The sequence below is a fragment of the Folsomia candida genome, unplaced genomic scaffold, assembly GCF_002217175.1.
Source record: "Folsomia candida strain VU population unplaced genomic scaffold, ASM221717v1 Fcan01_Sc008, whole genome shotgun sequence".
Taxonomy (NCBI): Eukaryota; Metazoa; Arthropoda; class Collembola; order Entomobryomorpha; family Isotomidae; genus Folsomia; species Folsomia candida.
The window spans coordinates 4,999,751-5,017,645 of NW_019091200.1; the positions used below are offsets into that span (position 1 = coordinate 4,999,751).

The following is a 17,895-nucleotide window of genomic DNA, read 5'->3' on the forward strand; positions in this document are numbered from 1 at the left end:
TTTGAAGAAGTACACATGCAGAATTTTTACCAATTTTACCAATAGTTTTACCGGTATGGTAATTATCAAACCGGTAGAATCTAATTCATATGCTGCTGCTATGAGTAATTTATGCATCAAAGAATTTGTTAATATTCTTTTTGAAGAAGTACACAATATTTTTACCAGAGTTTTACCGGTGTGGTAACCGTGCTAATTACCAAACCGATAGAATCTAACTCTTCTCCTGCTTCGAATAATTTTTTTAAGAAATTTTAAATCCCAATCACTCCAAAATTTCTTAATTTTCCAATTTTTCTCTCCCCCAACAGCAAGGCCCCCGTCTCTCCACAACTGGGCGACGCTCCTCCAACGAGAACACTGCATCACGCCTCGCACCCCGCCCCTCCCTCCCCGACATCGCCGAAGCACCCACAAGTCTGCAAAAATTACTGGAAACAGAGGAACGCTGGAGCTTTGATGTCATTCTACTTGAAGAAATCACGGAAAAGAGGTAACTAAAATTCCATCCGATTGACTTACGTGACCCAATCAAAATTAATTAGTTTCACGATAACTGGACCGGAAATGGTATCCAGAGAAAAAGACAAAAGAGGGCGAAATTGGCTGCATGCGTGTGCGCGATTTAGTGCCAAATTTGTCCTACTTAGAAGGGAGGAAGTTTATTCGCAAATTGCGAATTTTGTCGAGATTGAGATTCGAAGAAATCGTGGCGGGGGGAGGAAAGTAATTAATTAATTTGTCGTCATTTAGCGCAACAGTAATCTCGTGGACGGATTGAGCCCAATCGGATAAACTTAAGCTAATTAATTTACGGAAGAAGAAAGAGAAAGCTTCATTCGTAGGAAGGAAATTGGAGAGTTTGTGCTGCTGCTTTCTCTTCTTTCTGTTGCGTCCGTCTCATCAAATAATTCGGGCGAATTTCATTTCATTACTTTTACTGAGAAAGTCGTCCTCTTCGGAGGAGAAGAAGGGATTAGAGGAGAGAGACGGGAGAGAAAGTTGGGGTTCGCTGCACACTAAATAAGCTGGTAGCAATTTATTACCGATGGTTATATCGTGTTTTTGTAGTAAGTGGAGGTTCACGGCGTCTACATACGCTGGGTAATAAGTTTGTTACCGACTTATTTTTAGTGAGACAAAATTTTAATGGCTACGTTTGGTTGCAAATTACATATTTGGCAAATAATCAATTGTAAAATTATAATAAATTGTTACCGGGTGGTAACACATATGCATATGTAGAGAAACTTCCAATTCTAATTATTTTATTTTATGTATACCGAATAATTTCCCGCAATTACTCCCTGCCGTTGATCTGCGTAAACTTACAAAAATTTGTAAGCTAATTTTCGCACAAAATATCCATAAAAATTTGTAAGTTTACGAATTTTACAAAGTTGCCAAAGACTGGGCGAATTGTTTTTTTATAAAACTGTATAGTTTTGGCGACAAAAAAGGATAAGTATCACGTTAGTTATACAATTCAAAATAAAGATCTAGCTCATCATTTTCAGTAATTTGTAATCAAGTTATTGACTACTGTTCAGCTAATATCAATAGTCTTAAAAAAATCTGAAAGGTTTCCTGGCAGATATTTCATATATATTTAAAGTCTAAGTAAGCTCTAAGAAAATTTTCCAAGGAATTGAGACTATTATGTAATATTGGCTGAATAGTAGCAGTAAATAATAATGGCACTATTGTTTAGAGTGTTCGCAACAAAGAAAGCAGGTACCTAAGTAAGTTGGACCTGTAAGTAGGCACGTCTAACTAGGCAGGCACACATTTGATACCTCATTTATTTTACTTTCACTTTAAATTTTCATTAGAAGGGAACTTACCTACTTCGTTTGGTTCTGGTCAATTTTATGTGATGAGGTAATTCCCCCGAGTCTCCCGACGTAGATAACATACTTATCTCTATTTTGTTAAAAATCCACCTGCCGTCTCGCTCTCGGTCGTGGTAGGCGCCTTGATGAGGTGAAAGTTTTTCCTGGTTTTTGAGCAGAACACGCACTTTTAGCTGGGCTGGTGCATGTTTTTTGCACGGAATTTTGAGGACGAGATAGTAAAGAGAGTAGGGAAGTAAAGGTTGATTTTGAAGATAGGCAGAGCAGACGGAGTGGATACAGAACTTAGGAGGAGACTTTCTCTTTGAAAGGAAGAGAAAGTTTTCCGGAGTTTAAACTTTATTTATACACTCTTAAAAATTTGGGGTAGTTTTCTTATGAGAATTTGATCTTAAAATATTGCTAAATTGGTAACAAATATTTACCAGATTTTTAGCTTTATTTATACACTCTTAAAAATTTGGGGTAGTTTTCTTATCTGAATTTGATCCTAAAATATTGCTAAATTGGTTAGTAACAAATATTTACCAAATATTTACCAGAGTTTTAACTTTATTTACACACTCTTAAAAATTTGGTGGTAGTTTTCATATGAGAATTTGATTCTAAAAACAAAATTGGTAACAAAATTGGTAACAAATTTTTACCAAGACTAAATTGGTAACGTTAGACAGAAAAAATTTGATAGGGAAGCGCGTGATAGTGCTCATTTATATAATTCCATGCCGTGTGTGACCACCAATTTTTTAATACAATTTTTAAGAGTGAAAAGCAGGCAGAGAGAACGTGTCCCTTACAAAAACTCTGCTTTTCTTAATAATGCCTTCTTATTTATTCGTACCCACTGTTCCGTTATTGACGTGTGCACACACTTTACGTACACATATTTTCCTCATTAATCCTAATAATAGTGGCGACTAGAGAGAAAGTCCTCAGACAATTTTTTATGTATGAACTCTGTATTTTTTTGTGCACAAATAATGCAGCCTACTTACTAATACTTGCTTACTCTGTCCTATTTTCAAAAAAACATCAATCATTTCGTAAATGCAGGAGGTACTTGGAAAAGAATAGGAGAACCTTATTAAAAATGACACACTAAAAAAAAGTTGGTAACAAAATTGGTAGTCAATATTACTACTATTATAAGTGAATACTAGGAGGCTTTACCGCAGTGGTAACGATTTTCCGTTGAATGGTAACGATTTTATATTCCAGAAATTTAAACTTGCAGAAATTGACCTCATTTAAATTTACAGAAATTGTCCTCATCTAAATTAGTGCCACCCTTTGCAGAAAAATCATACTATGAGGTTTTACCGGGTTGGTAACAGTATACGGTCGAATAATATATTCCCGAAATTACAATTTTCATAAATGGTTCCCATTTAAATTCCCGCATAGAAAAACCATTACGGACGTGGTCCCAATTTTGCCATCATTTTATTACGAGTGCATTAATAATTTCCACAAAATTTCCACCGCCGTCAAGCTCGTTAAAGCAGCTCGTTAAATTTATTTGCCAGGAAATGCAAATACAACGTCGTTACGACACGTTATGAATTTTGCGTTATTAAAATTAGTAGTGAAAAATTGAGCCAGGATTATGGGAACTCAGTCAGTTTGTGTTTCCTCCGTGAAAAAAGGATGAAAGAAAGTTGTTGTTGTTTTAATCTGGGGGAAAGTTTGGCTAGGAGTCTGTTGTGATAAAAAGAGTAGATGTTAATCCAGGACACATATTGTCTGGAAGCTATTTATTTAGTAGTCTCTCTCCCAAGATCCACTTTGCTTAAGTTTTTTTAGCCTCTCTCTAGTCAAGTTCCTAGATTAAACTTGGAAACTTGGTTCGGACACTCTTAGAAATTATGGAATATGGGAGTTTATTATAATTTGGTAATAAATATTTTACCGGAAATAGTAACACTTTAAGATGTGGGGTAACAAAATTGTAATGGAAGGGTACAATGATTTTTAGAAAAATTGTTACTCTCAGGGAAATGTTGGTATTACTAGTCAGCCAATATCAATAGTCTGAAAAAAATCTGAAAGGTTTCGTGGCAGATTATTTTATATTATTTTCCTAAACTAAATAACCTCTTAACAAAATTTTTCAAGGAATTGAAACTATTAATATCGGCTAAACAGTAGTGCGTTAATAAAATGCATATTTTTTTGACCATTTGTTACCACTACTTAATAATTTTGTTACCAAACTAATATGAGTATACAAATTTGGTAGTATAATTATGCCACAATTATCTTTAAATGTGACACCGCTACTTCCGGGCCTTAAAATTACAATATCTATCTTGACCCGTAGAGTCAATTACTGACCAAAATTCATCTCAGATTTTTCTAAGAGTGAAGCTACTTATGCTTTTTGAAGATGCTCTCCTCCTCCTTCTCTTCAACTACTTTAGTTTTTAACGGATAAAAACTCTACCAACTTTTCCCCCCACTCGAAAAACCAAAATGTTGTCGTCCATAAAATGGCTTTATTATAAAGTAAAAACTTGTGTTTACGATTTCTGTTTTCAGACCTCTCGTGTGGCTCGGAATGACAATATTTGCGCGATTCGGCGTCGCCCAAGTTTTGCAGACGGACGAAGCTACGCTTAGAAATTGGTTGACACTTATCGAAGCGAATTATCACACTACGAATTCGTACCATAATTCCACCCACGCGGCGGACGTGATGCAAGCCACCGCCTACTTCTTGTCGACGGAAAGACTGAAAGGCTTCTTGGAACCGTTGGACGAAGTTATTGCCCTCATCGCAGCCGTTGTGGTAAGTATAGCTCAATTTTTAATTTTAATTGGGAATTTTTAATAATTCACGTTTTTTTGGGAATTGAAGCATGACGTGGATCATCCAGGAAAAACGAGGTGAGTCATTTTCATAATTTCCAAATTTGGGAAAAAAAATTTGCGAATTGGTTTATCATTGCGAAAAAATTTTTTAGGCAAAAAATTGAGCGTCATCTAAATACATACTAATTTTAGTATTAATAGTATGACAGCAAAATAGTTAGGGAGCGTCCATAAATCACGTGATCGATTTTGAGGCCCCCTCCCCCCCCTTGGTGACCAATGATGATAAATTAAGTACCCCCCCCCCTGCGGTCACGTGACAGTCAGACAAATTGCACAAAGCAAACTATGTGTGTTGAACATACTATGTTCCCTACAAACTATGTTCTTGGGTAGATTAATAATATTATTATATTATTAATAATTTTATTACTAAATCTGCAATTAAATTAAATTTCAAGATATGTAAAAAAATTACTTACTAATATATGTATAGTAAAAACTGTAATTTGGCATGCTTAGCGTCTGGAGAACAAGCGTATGTATTACCGTACTTATTGTCAAACATAATGATATACTGATCAGTTTGTACACCAAATATGTCAGATATTTAAATATGCAGATAAGTGTTTTTAATAGAAATCGTTATTCAATGTCCGACATCACAGTAAAGATATTATTACGGAATTATAGAGGTAAAATTTTATTTGGCAAATCCGACCTAGAATATGAAGTAAAACACAGGCCAGCTTACTGTACTTCAAAAATTTAAAAATACGTCACACAACGAATTTTAGGTGAAAGATATTGGGCTAAGCAAATCTTATCAAACTTATTTAATTTGCGTTATATTCAAAATATAAATATATTGGCACGTTTTAGTACCAAAAGTAAAAAATCTTTGCTTATTATGTCACGCGTGTCACGTGCCTTCTGCCATTACCCCCCCCCCCTATGGTGATAATTGGTGACAAATTTCAGACCCCTCCCCCCCTTGAGTCGATCACGTGATTTATGGACGCTCCCTACATAAAAATTTGCGAATTTCATAATTGCGAAAAAGTTTACAAAATTGGTGTCCTAATTTGAATCATATGACTTCAAAACAGTTTTGAGGCTGAAATTCAAAATCTGACATTTTATCGGCTAGAAGAATGAGAATTATTTTTATAGAAATTTAAAATTTTATCTGGTGAAGTTTAAAGTCAAGTTTTGTTTTGATATATATTTTGAATAAATAAATGAACGAAAGGTTCGGGTTGCCTTTTCGTGGTTTTGAAATCGGTCTAAAGTTGAGTATTATTATTTTACGTAAAAACGTCTCGAGTTGAAATTTATGTTTCTCAAGTTTTATTGTACTTTTACTTCGCACGTGTCTCTCCATTTTGCGTCTCCAACGAAGGTAGAATAATGTATTTATGAAACCAGGTTATCATAGAAAGTTTCATATACACTTGGGAGATATTGGAAATTTAGTAGAGTTTTCCGTAGAAAGAATGGAAGTTTTCTGGAAGTGGACTGTTATTTTTGGGAAATCTAAATAATTCGGTATAAGTGTTTCTGGTGTGGCTCGCATCGCTAAATTAGAATTCAATTTGTTAAACTTATCTTTAGGGGATCTTATCTCATGACATTACAAGAATTATTACCATATCCATAAATATTTTAAAAAGTTGAAGTGTCGTAAATATTATTTTATCAATTTATAAATTCAACTATGATATTGAACTTTCTAGTAATTAAATACCTGTCAAATTCTATATTTATCTTTCCCTCGCAACTCAACAAATTTTGATCTGCGTTATTTTTATCGGTGTTCCTACAAAAAATTGTCCTTTTTCATAGGTGTTTTTTTTGTTAAAAGTGGAAATTAACAGTTCGATTATGTCATTATTTTAGCAATTTACGAACAGTTATATTTCATGGAGTTATAATCATGAACACAAGTTTTACCGAAAATATATACCAATTCAAGATTTAAAAAAATACAAACAAAAAATTACGTGAAAAAAAACATGCAGATTTTTTGCACAAAAACCTGTGTTATGTGAACCCTACTTTCTTTACCTTCACTATTTAATGATTCACATGCTTCTAAAACGGTACTAACTGCGCAGCCAGGCAGAATTTTTTGTCTACAGAATGCGAAGGAATGATGATGACGAAGAAGAGAAAGATGAAGCAGAAAGAAACTAGAAAGTGAGTTTAGAGTCGGAAATGGGCAGGAATTTAGTAGTAGGAAGAGAGGATTTAGGAAGAATGGGACTATTATTTAATGGAGAATAAATGTAGAGTAGGAGTAAAAGCATGCCAAGATTTTTGCTCAGAAAAAGGAGAGAAGGAAGATGAGACATGTGAATAGAATACAAATGAGGTGAGGAGAAAGTAAGTAAACCGGATGTTGCCAAGAAGTGAAAGTGTGTAGGAAAATGGGAAAAGTCAAAGGTCATGGATGCCAAGAAATTAAGTAACCTTTCACAGTAAAACTGGGTGTCATTAATGTCACATTAAATATGTGGGTGCAAGTGTCAAAGATCGACGTCGTTAGAAATTAAGATATTTAGTCGAACATTCGAATATTAATTTTGTAGATACGTTTGCCAAAGGGGCTGATTTAAGCAAAACTTATTTTCAAATTTAATCCAACGGACAATCCTTATAAAATATTTGTAGTCGTTCGCAAAAACATTCATAATTAATATGATTTAGTAAATCCAGAATTTAAATCTTGATCTGGATTTGATTTAGTTTTACATAAATAATTTAAAAAATATTATTATCGGCAAAATCGTAGAGCAGACAAGGAACATGCGGACAGACAGACCATTCCTATAAAGCACTCTTTCCTAAAAAATATTTCGTAATGGCTACAATTAATATTTTTCTTGCCTGTTTTTCCTCCAGCCCGTACCTCATCAACTCTCAGCAAGACTTGGCCCTGCTTTACAATGACCTCTCCGTTTTGGAATCTCACCACGCCGCGTTCACCTTCAAACTCACCCTGTCCGACGCCCGCGTCAACATTTTCGCCAATTTGGAACCAGACCTTTTCAAAATTGTGCGCCAGTCCTTAATCGGTAAAAAAATATTTTTTAATATCCCATTTTATTTGTACTAGGAAAAATGTTGTTAATATTATTAGTGATTGTTTTCGCTGCTCGCTGATGATTTTTTATTAGATTTTGGGTTATCAGTCTGTGAGGTTCTTTTCCGCGGAAATGGAATTATGTGTTGCATGGCGTTTGAGGTTTGCACGTTGGAAAACGGGTGTCTTTTTGTCAACTTTTTCTCCAACCCGGCAATCTTTTGATTTAACAAGATGATGGTCTCGTCCTTCTTCTGCAAATTTGACTTGAGTGTGACGATGGTGTCGTCCTTCTTCTGCAAATTTGACTTGAGTGTGACGATCTCGTTCCTGAGTTCGGCAACTTCGGTGTTGCTAGTTGAACCTTCATTGGGTGCAGACGGTAGAACGACAACTTGTCTATGAATGAAACAAAAAATGATTATTTGCAAGGTAGAATTGTTAACTTCAAAAGTTAAGTAAACAGGCATACCTATTTTTTTCGATCTGTTTGAATCCGAGCTTGCGACCTTTCCCCTTGAACGTGCATCCGTTCTTTATGTGTTTATTTAAACCCGATTTATCTGCAAATCCGGAGTGACAGGTTTCACAAACGAAAGGTTTCTCAGCCGTGTGAGTCCGGACATGACTAAAAAATTAAACATGTTTACAACAAGACACAATGGATTTCGACGTAGTTTTTATAAACCAACGCAATCATGGCTGAAGGCTTGTCGCATCGATAATCACATAAATCGCATCCCAATCTGCCGACCAATCTGCCAATCTGCCGTTCCTCTGGACTTTCGTTTCTTTTTCTCTGGTCCACTCAATGCAACGCACACTTCATCTTCTTTTTCGACAACATCGATGACGTTGTCTGTTGCTGAACTAGGAAACAAACCCAAAAAAGTCGCCATAATGTAAACATCGATACACAATTAGAAATTCATCATTTGGTATTACTTAATAGCATAATTTATGACATCCCAGTGTCTTGACAAGAGTTTCTTTACAGTTTTTGGCTTGATTGAACACTTAGCTTCCTTGTAGTCTCGGGTATAATTTTTTAGTGCTGCAGCACTCTTGAAAGAGGCACCAAAAAGTGAGGGGTCAATTACTTCGATCGGATCAGCAAACAATGGGATTGTCCATTTATCGCTGAAATTTTAAAGTTTTGTATAACTATAAAATGTGAATCAGTTACTGCATATGACAAAATAACTCACAGATAACTACAAGATCCCCCAGTCACACCGTTATCCTTGCTTCGATTATTCGTCGAGCTAATTGCACCTTTTGCCCAAAGAAACTTATCTTGCAGGGACGACTCTCCATATGTCAACTCCCTTGGTCTAAATAACGCATCTCTGAATACTTGTATCAGAACGCGGTTCAATTCAACACCTAGATAATAACATGCACATTTAGAACTCACGATACACTGTCTGAATGTCAACAAATTATACCATTCATTTCAAGCAGTTCGGTTTTTTGCTTAGCGGACGCGGTGTATTGATCATCTATTTTTTCAATGACATAGACTGAAGTACCATCCGGAATGTCGTCAAGATTCAATTGCCTCCTGGGGGGCTGGTCCGATTTAGTTGACATCAGACTCTTCTTCTTTTTAAGAACAGACCTAACAATGTTCATCGAAAGTTATGTCATACTTATGTCATATATTTGCATCATAAATAATGAATATGCAATTTTGTATACCACATTGTTTCACGGTACCCGACCAATATCTCTCCGAATTCTTTTGCCAATTTATCTCGTGTCTTGATGCGTTTGGAAGTGGAATCCAGCTCGACATCGTGTAATTCACACATGGCTGTATTTGTCTCCAGCACCAATTGTTTTGCTTTCTCCACTAGTCGATCCCTGACGAAAAATGAAAGTAACAATATCACATCTGCAAATTTAAATGTGTGCATCATAAGTCTTACAACGTACACTTTAGGAAGTTCCTCGGATGATCCGTCCGACCCAACTCTCTCCACTCTGATTACAATTGATTTCACTATTAAAAAGACAAAATCAAAATTTCACCATCTCATTTAGGACAAATTTGTGACTGAACTTACCATATTTTTTAATCTCACCAAACTTTAACTCAATAACTTCGTGAAGTTCACTAAACGACATGACTAAATTGACTACACAATTAATTAATGTGACTGATATCAATTAATTTGTAGCAAGCACCAGGTTGTTTACTAAAACACTACGTCGGGTCGAGTAGTTTAAACATCGCAGAGATTGAAAGAGTAAATGAATAAGTTTTCCCATCTAACATTACCCCATTATTACAGACATGGTCCTCGCGACCGAGATGAACAAACATTTCGAACACCTGTCGAAATTCGTGAATGTTTTTACGAAACCGTTCCTTCGTGAGGATAATCAGTGTGGAGGTGAGTAAATTATGAAATTCGTGGCAATTTCGCAAAATTATTTTGAAAATGTATTAAATTTGGAAACAAAATTTGGAAACAAAAATCGTCTTCATTTTTTTAAATGTCCAATTGCAATCAGTGATTTTAAAGTTTTTGAGAAATTTTAACTTTGACAACTCCACATGAAAAGGTCACTTATATTAAAATATTTATTAATTTCAGGTCAATCCGACCACACTCCTTTGACCCCGACGGAACCGGATATTTCGACGTTGATAACGCCCGAAAACGTGGTCCTGATTAAACGAATGTTGATCAAATGTGCCGACGTGGGCAATCCGACCAGACCTCTGAAACAATGTGAGTTTGAATCAAATTTTTAAACAAACATATGTACCTCCAAAATTATGTACCTAATTGTGTGCCTAATTTTTGCACAGGTGTCGAATGGTCGAAACGCATAGCGGAAGAATACTTTCGCCAAACGGAGGAAGAATTGGCGAGAGGGTTGCCACCCGTGATGCCCATGTTCGACCGGGCGTCGTGCTCCATACCGAAATCACAAACGGGGTTCGTCGATTATTTCGTGGCTGATATGTACGAGGCGTGGGATGGTTAGTGAAAGTTAATTGTAATTAAATTATATGTAAATTTTTAATTAAATTGTCCCTGTTTCTGTCCCCAGCGTTCATCGACGTACCCGAAGTAATCGAACACATGAAGTACAACTACGACTATTGGAAAGAACAGGACAAACTTGGGCTCAGAGATGCTACGCTTAATGAAACTTATCTTCAAAAGTATCCCCAACCTGTCTCGAGATTCGTGAGTTTGAGGAGTTTGGAACAATCACAGCTTTAAAGAGTTGAATATTATTTTCGAAAAATATCTGTATTTCCAGTAAAATTTTTACTCAATAGTTTAATGCATTTTTAACATATTTTATTTTTTGGAGGAGGAGAGGGATTGAAAATTGGCCAAAATTTGTCTCAGGACATCCGTAATTAATGTTGTAAAACAGTTCAGGAAATTATTTCTACAAGACTTTTTATCACCTTTATTTAATGAAAGAGAGAAAAACACAAACTTGAAAATGATGTGTAGGAGAACAACTCAATTAATTTAAGATAAATGGATTAGTTAGTAAATTGATGTCACATAAATGTCGTAATATACAAATTCATGTCGTTCAAATCCAAGTTTTCCTCACAGAAAGCGAGATTTAATTGGAAAATTGAGAATTTATTATTCTATGAAACCGTCTGAGATTCCCGTTCAGCTAAGAAAATGAATTGTTCTGTTAAGAAAATGAGGACAAAATATTTATGTTTTTTCGGTGTGATTAATTAATTAATCATAATTGTTAAGTGGATGTAACAGTGTAACAAAAAAGCTACCCTTAAGAACTCTATATCTCTTGAAGTAAGTTAAATATCTATGAAAATCAGTCATGTTATTAATTAATTAATTAATGGGGATCATAATTATCTTCATATCACGACTTTTTTTCTAAGCTAGAGAGAAAAATATCTATTTAAAAGAATTTAACGTGTCATTATTTTTATTAATTTAAATTTTTAACCTAGAATTACCATTTTACTTAATTTACCATTTTTACTTTTTGTTACGGATATAGTAAATAATTAGCTATTTTATTTTACTAAATTTTAAGTTGTTGACTGACCATGAAAGATTAATTAAAATTATATAAAATTAAATCTAAAATTTCAAACTCTTACCTGATTGATGATGGAAACAAAAGAAAAATTTTAAATCTGTATTCCTACCAGGACGTGAAATACCCTTATCAACAAGAAAACAGAACAGCTTAATATCTTACAAATTTAAAACACAGATTATGTATTTATGAGATATTTAAACATGTGAGGAATTTACTTGTGGTAAATAATTTACATAAAAAAATTAAATATTCGATGGTGCTAAGGATAGTTAAACTAAAATTAAATGTTGTCGTAATTTGTGTCATGTTGTTGTATCGTGAAATTACTTAATATATATTCGCCAAAAATGTTATTATTCTGAGTTAGTTAATTATAATTAATGATTAATTTTTTATACCAATATTGATTATCAATTCAATCAAAGAATGATTAGTTTTATTTACCTAGAAGATGATCTGTTTTTCGGATAGATTTAATTTATAAATACAGAAATTAATTGGATTTTCCTTACTTATTTGCAAATTTTTGTGAATAAATGTTGTGCCAAAAAAATATGTATCGTCAGAAATGTAAGTTTCTCCAATTTTCCTCCACGCTTGGGATCTTGATGACTTTGAGGGGAACAAAATCGATGTCACTTCCGGTTTCCTCGGATTTTTCAAGATTTTCGACTTTTTCCCTCTTCTCCATTTCCTGAACGTACCACAACGGGCTCAAAACCTTGCTTAATTTGTGCAAAAGTTTTGGCACTTTGACAAAAAGGTGATGACTCTGGTCAACCTGGTCTTTAAGATAAGCGACGTTATCCTCTTTCCGGTTTCCGTTTAAGAGGTAATTCGCCATGGTGGTCTTGGTCTTGGTGAGAATTGAGGTGGTGTTGCCTCGACCTCCGGCGGTGGCTACGGGGCGGGGTCGGGTTAACAGGATGACCGCGGTGGCGAGGAAGGAGGCAAAAGATAAGCCACCCAGGAGCGTGTAGAGCTGCATGTGCTGACCGTAGTCGGAGGTGGAGGTGGACGTTTTGTGCCATCCGTACCCGTGGTCGTGCTCGGTTAGGTCTTCCTTCGGGGAAGGGTCGTGGTCTTGACCTTGGTGTTGATAGTGAGATTGATCTTGGTGCTGGTGATCATTGACGATGCGATGTTCAGGTTGATCGTAGTCGTAGTCGGAGGAGGAAGCTTGGGTGAAGGCGTGATTGCGGTTTCGATGCTGATGGCGGTTATCGGTGCGGCGTGAGCTGGATATTATTAATAATATTAGAGCGGTTATCATAAATATTGATTTCTTTAACCTAGTAAAAGGCACAAAGTTATAAAAGTTGAGACAAGTTTATAAAATTACGAGGAAATGTGGGGTATTGAGAGTAGTCGCAAACCTCGCATCGCAACTTACGGCGTGAATTGGTTCACATATAAGGAGTTGTTTATTGCTCAGCGAAATTTGCGAAATTTGCAAAATTCATAATACCGTCTGACCTCTAAACTTACACCGAATTGTATTTTACAAAGTTTACACAGTTTACAAACATGTGCATTTAAATTGTGTATATGTAGGAAACGTTGTCTACAGTGCATTGAATACTTACCTATTTTTGTTGGAGAAATTGGCAGAATCGTCTCCTCTTCTTTGCGAGAAGAATGATTTCCCACGGGTGAAAAGTTTCCAAAATAAGTTTTTCGGATCTTGTATCCTACCCGGAATAGGATTATCACCACCACCACTACTCCCCAAACCTTGTTCGGCCTGGTTATTATTATTATTATTATTCGACGCTAAAAATGGGAAAGATGTCGAGCAGGATGAAATTATGGAGAGAATTATTCCCATAAAAACTATAAATTTAGGGAACATTTTTCAAAGAAATTTTCAGAATTAAACGACCCACTCGGAAAGTAAACTAGATTGATTCATGATCTGATCCAAAATGAAATGAAATCAATCCTTGAGAGATGCATCTCATTTACGGATGCGCAAATAGCAATCTAGTTCAATGCACAGCAAATCGGGGATTACATTTGCATTTACGTAAAAAAAGATTGAGGAAGCACGAAAAAGAAGGTTACCTGCTTTTTTAGGTTTACTTACTTTTCCAATTTAAAAAGTAAAGGCGGAGTTGCCGATTAAAAATACGTATGCAAGTAGTTATCTAGTTAGTCGTTGATTTGTTCATGACGTGATGAGGCGAGGATTCAGGATGTCATGTAATTCGTATCATCGAAACCTTATACACTTGGCATTACGTTGAATTAAAGATTCGACATATCCGTCCTTTTCAAACTCAAAATCCGATCATGCAAAACGAGGATGCGCTTGGATTAAATCGAAACGAAAATTTCCATCGGAAAAAAATTCATGTCGGAATTATATTTCAGAATTTGGCCAGGATTTGGGCAGCATTTTTGATAAAAAAAGTATCGTAGGACATGAAATTATATTAAATATTAATTTCCACAAAATGTGCGATTTCATATTTCTGTATTGTAGTTGAAAGAATGTTTTTAAACTATTTTTTTTACACTGCTCTTGAAATGAACATGTGTATAATAAAATATTTCACAAACTCGATCGTATAATAATTTTTATAAAAATTAAATAAATGGTGGTGAAATATGCCTATTACAAATATCAGATTTTGAACTAATTAAAAATGGAATGGACAACATAGGACTTAATCAATGCTTATAGTACAAATTAATCAATTATCAATTAAAACTGATCAGCAATTATTTTTAATAAACTGTTAATAATTTCAATTACTAATTTTTTAATAATGTTAATAATTTTTAATAAACGGTTAATTTTTGTTCTAAGCATTAATAAAGTCCTAAGTTGTCCATTCCATTTTATATTCATTTATTTGCTAAATTGATCAGGCTTGACACCATTTATTTAATTATATCAAATTTATTATATGATCAGGCTAGTTAGATAAGCTTCTCGATCCATTCAAATCCAAGCCTTTTGAATTAATAAAAATAAAAATATTTGTACTGTATCTTGACAAAGCTTTCAGTATTATTTTCGTCTGTGAACAATAAAGCAAAACATTTGATCTTAAGCTTCATGATTTGCTATCTTATTAGTTATTTTCATAAAAGTTCGGGAAGTACAAAATTTTGAAATGTTTTCACACAATAAAATTTCATTTGCTTAAATTTGTCATCAAATACCTTGATTTTTAATTAATTGACAAGTGAAAATTGTAAACTTTTCTTTTAATAGGTCACAGAACCCCCGGGTAGCTCACATACGTGCTAAATTTCCTACCATAATTGCAAATGTGATTTGTATAAAGGGTAAAAACCCATCAAAATGGAAGGAAGTCGCCCAATTTGCGTAAATCGTCGCCAAAAAACCGAACCGAATTGGACCCCGTCACGACGCACGTTTGGTTTCTGTGTCGCATACGTACATAAAATTGGTCACTTTCCATGAATTGGGTCTCCATTTGACACGTATTTGTATAAAAGGTAGAGTAAAATCATGCATGTTTGTGACATTGGGCAAGGTTATTATTCATCGAAATCAAGGTTGACACTGACACTGATAATTGCACTTAATTTACGACAATTTTAGAAACCAACCACGAAATGTGGAAAAGTAGAGCGGTAGTTGGTTCGTTTGGATCATCATCACCCATTTCATTTCATTTACACAAAATGTAGATCTATGCACGAAATTAAACCACAAAAAAAGAAGCAAGATAAAAAATATAATGCTCATTTTTCGATGAAAATAGAGAGTCAAAAATACCCAACTGCTCATCAATGTCATGCAGTTTGACACGATACTTACATAATAATCATGAATTATGAAGGGTAAAATTGGGTAGATTTGGAATATTTTTGGTTCTGTATGAATTTATCGAATTTTGGCAAAATTGAAGAAGGAAACTGAAAAAAATGAAAAATTGGGCAAGTTTGATTCCGCCTTTGAATTAAAGTAATATGCATTAACTTAAATAGACTTTAGATTTTTCCTTTTCGGTGTTATAATTATTATCATTTTGTAAATAAACCCTTACAAACAAATATAAAAAAAGTAGCGTCAGAATGATCGAAAGATCCTTTAAAATGACACACCATATGATAATTATGTATTTTTGGTTCTTGACCTCGTCCTCAAGATCATAAGGTCAAAAATATTTGCGTCCTTGAAATCGTGGTCAATTTTCCTTTGAAATTTTACCCCAAAACTTGCTGGATTTCGTGAATCTGCGCAAATGCCTCATTAAATGTTGTTTCTAAAGAATTGCTCTTTTCAAACTAACATGTTCCCAAAATAATCTGGATTGAACATGGTTTGAGACCCCATTGTGAGTCGCATTTCATTCTAATTTTACAAAAAAAACTAACTTTTTTCGTAATTTTGTCGCTACACAAAACGTCTTAATTTCCACATAAATTTCTGGAGGGCCATCAAAACGAAAAAAATGTGACTGACTGACGCCGAGAGAGCGGATCCTCGGTCCACGAGAGACCTTGAGCCGCCCTGCAAGAAAGAAGACGTCGTGGTCGTGATGATGATCATCATATTCCAATTCTCCATAAGTAACGTGATGGATTAGATGGCAGAAGAAGACTTTGGTATAAAAATAAATACAATTTTTAATCCCATTTCCGGTCCCATACGTCACGCCACGCAGCAAAATAATAATAATAATAATAGTGTTCAGGGGTTCTTGGAGATTGTATTCTCATTGTTGCTGCGCTGCCTGTTGATGGCATGTCATAACTTATGTAAGGTGACGTTATTATTAATGCGACGACGAGTTAAGGGGAAGAGAGAGATGGTATTTTTTGTATTTTATTAAAAAAGTGGGTGAATTTTGTCAACTGTTGAATCACAAATTCCAGAAACTCAATTTCATTATGTAACCATTTACAAGTCTATGTTATTCTAAATTTGAGACCTATTAATTAAAATGCTAGTATAACTCTCTCAAAAAATCGATTTCGCCACCTAACTTGATATTTTTAGTTTTTATGAAAAAGTGGGTGAATTTTTGTCAAATGTTGAATTCAGCAGTCAAAAATTTCAGAAACACAATTTCATTAGTAATTATTGTTACATAATATGTAACAATTTGTACACACTCAAAAATAACCATCGAAGGGTGTCTGAAACCTATTAATTAATATACTAATGCAAACAAAATCTCTCAAAAATTCAATTTCGACACCTAAATTGATCAGTTTCTGAAAAGTTCTACCCCATATTTTTATTTACTTGAAGTCGTAATTGACAGAAATTTTGAATTTGCAATAATTCATTTTTAACAATGTATAATACATCTTCTTCGTAATTAAACTACACGTTAAATCACATATGATACAACCTTTACTTTAAATAATAGTTAAAATTCACCAGTAAAGTAAAGTTACTACGCATTTTATTTATCATTCCAGTTTTTCCAGCATGATGATCTCACCTTCCTTACCTCCACCAATTACTCTATTATTGTGCATCGTACTGCTTGATCCAATTATTTTTTTAAGAAGAGAAGAAGACGAACAATTACTTATAAGTTAACCTTCCTTTATGTTCGGCCGGATTTTCCATGCGAGCCTGTTCTTCTTCTCATAACGTAACAAGTCAAGTATTTAATTTTGTACACCGTCGGCTGCACACAAAACGTGATGCATGCACCAAGTAAACAATAATGAAATGACATGCATGAGGTAAAATCCAGCCTGAGCTGAACTTGATCTAAATAGTTTACAGGTAAGTGAAGGATGTTAATCTAGCTGAATAAAATTTATTGTAAAAATTTAATCTAAAAACTTCCTCCACGAAGAGGAAGGGTATGACTTCATTGCTAATAATATTACGTGTAATTGAAGTATTATATATATGATATATAATACTTCATACGTTATAACGTAACGTAATGTTACGTTATAATGGGCTAACTCAAGTCGAGATTTTTTCGAGCATTTTCCCTCAAATTTTTGTGTAAACTCGATAAATTCCGGAAACTTATGTTTCGTCAGAAATACTCGAAAATGAAAATAAGGTGACAAATCTATGTATCGTAAATTTACGCAGATTAAGGGTACCCCTTGTTTTATAAAAGTTTGTAA

The 17,895-nt window shown here is 34.4% G+C and overlaps 3 protein-coding genes across 9 annotated transcripts in view; 1 reads left to right on the top strand and 2 right to left on the bottom strand.

Annotated features, from left to right (window-relative positions):
- Positions 1-12,322, top strand: part of LOC110852868 (high affinity cAMP-specific and IBMX-insensitive 3',5'-cyclic phosphodiesterase 8A) — a 78,817-nt gene extending 66,495 nt beyond the window's left edge. For 6 of the 7 annotated variants that reach the window (XM_022101006.2, XM_022101007.2, XM_022101005.2 and 3 more), the window contains exons 13-20: positions 312-493; positions 4,392-4,641; positions 4,711-4,739; positions 7,569-7,741; positions 10,047-10,148; positions 10,353-10,490; positions 10,571-10,744; positions 10,816-12,053. In XM_022101006.2, coding sequence (XP_021956698.1) covers positions 312-493; positions 4,392-4,641; positions 4,711-4,739; positions 7,569-7,741; positions 10,047-10,148; positions 10,353-10,490; positions 10,571-10,744; positions 10,816-10,991 — 1,224 coding nt within the window. In that variant the 3' untranslated portion in view covers positions 10,992-12,053. Of the gene's footprint in view, positions 1-311; positions 494-4,391; positions 4,642-4,710; positions 4,740-7,568; positions 7,742-10,046; positions 10,149-10,352; positions 10,491-10,570; positions 10,745-10,815 lie in introns of all 7 variants that reach the window. The other variant, XM_035854236.1, reaches the window with a different exon arrangement.
- LOC110852869 lies at positions 7,751-10,040 on the bottom strand. The gene is made up of 9 exons (XM_022101012.2): positions 9,819-10,040; positions 9,688-9,754; positions 9,451-9,615; positions 9,198-9,370; positions 8,958-9,135; positions 8,695-8,889; positions 8,442-8,619; positions 8,222-8,377; positions 7,751-8,148 (listed from the first exon to the last, which is right to left on the bottom strand). Exons 1-7 carry the CDS (start codon positions 9,877-9,879, stop codon positions 8,475-8,477), a joined length of 984 nt encoding a protein of 327 aa, XP_021956704.2. The 5' UTR covers positions 9,880-10,040; the 3' UTR covers positions 7,751-8,148; positions 8,222-8,377; positions 8,442-8,474.
- On the bottom strand, positions 12,200-14,939 carry LOC118436360. Its single transcript, XM_035854237.1, has 2 exons — positions 13,398-14,939; positions 12,200-13,049 (listed from the first exon to the last, which is right to left on the bottom strand). The coding sequence occupies exons 1-2, from the start codon at positions 13,661-13,663 to the stop codon at positions 12,374-12,376; spliced, it is 942 nt and encodes a 313-aa protein (XP_035710130.1). The 5' UTR covers positions 13,664-14,939; the 3' UTR covers positions 12,200-12,373.
- Between the last annotated feature and the right edge of the window lie 2,956 nt (positions 14,940-17,895).

Coding starts and splice junctions, on each gene's coding strand:
- LOC110852869 (XM_022101012.2), bottom strand. CDS start 9,879: ATGTCGTTTAGTGAACTTCACGAAGTTATTGAGTTAAAGTTTGGTGAG. Junction 9,755..9,818: donor TGGTGAGATTAAAAAATATG/GTAAGTTCAGTC, acceptor TCTTTTTAATAG/TGAAATCAATTGTAATCAGA. Junction 8,890..8,957: donor GGGGGATCTTGTAGTTATCT/GTGAGTTATTTT, acceptor TTAAAATTTCAG/CGATAAATGGACAATCCCAT.
- LOC118436360 (XM_035854237.1), bottom strand. CDS start 13,663: ATGTTCCCTAAATTTATAGTTTTTATGGGAATAATTCTCTCCATAATT. Junction 13,050..13,397: donor AATTTCTCCAACAAAAATAG/GTAAGTATTCAA, acceptor AATAATATCCAG/CTCACGCCGCACCGATAACC.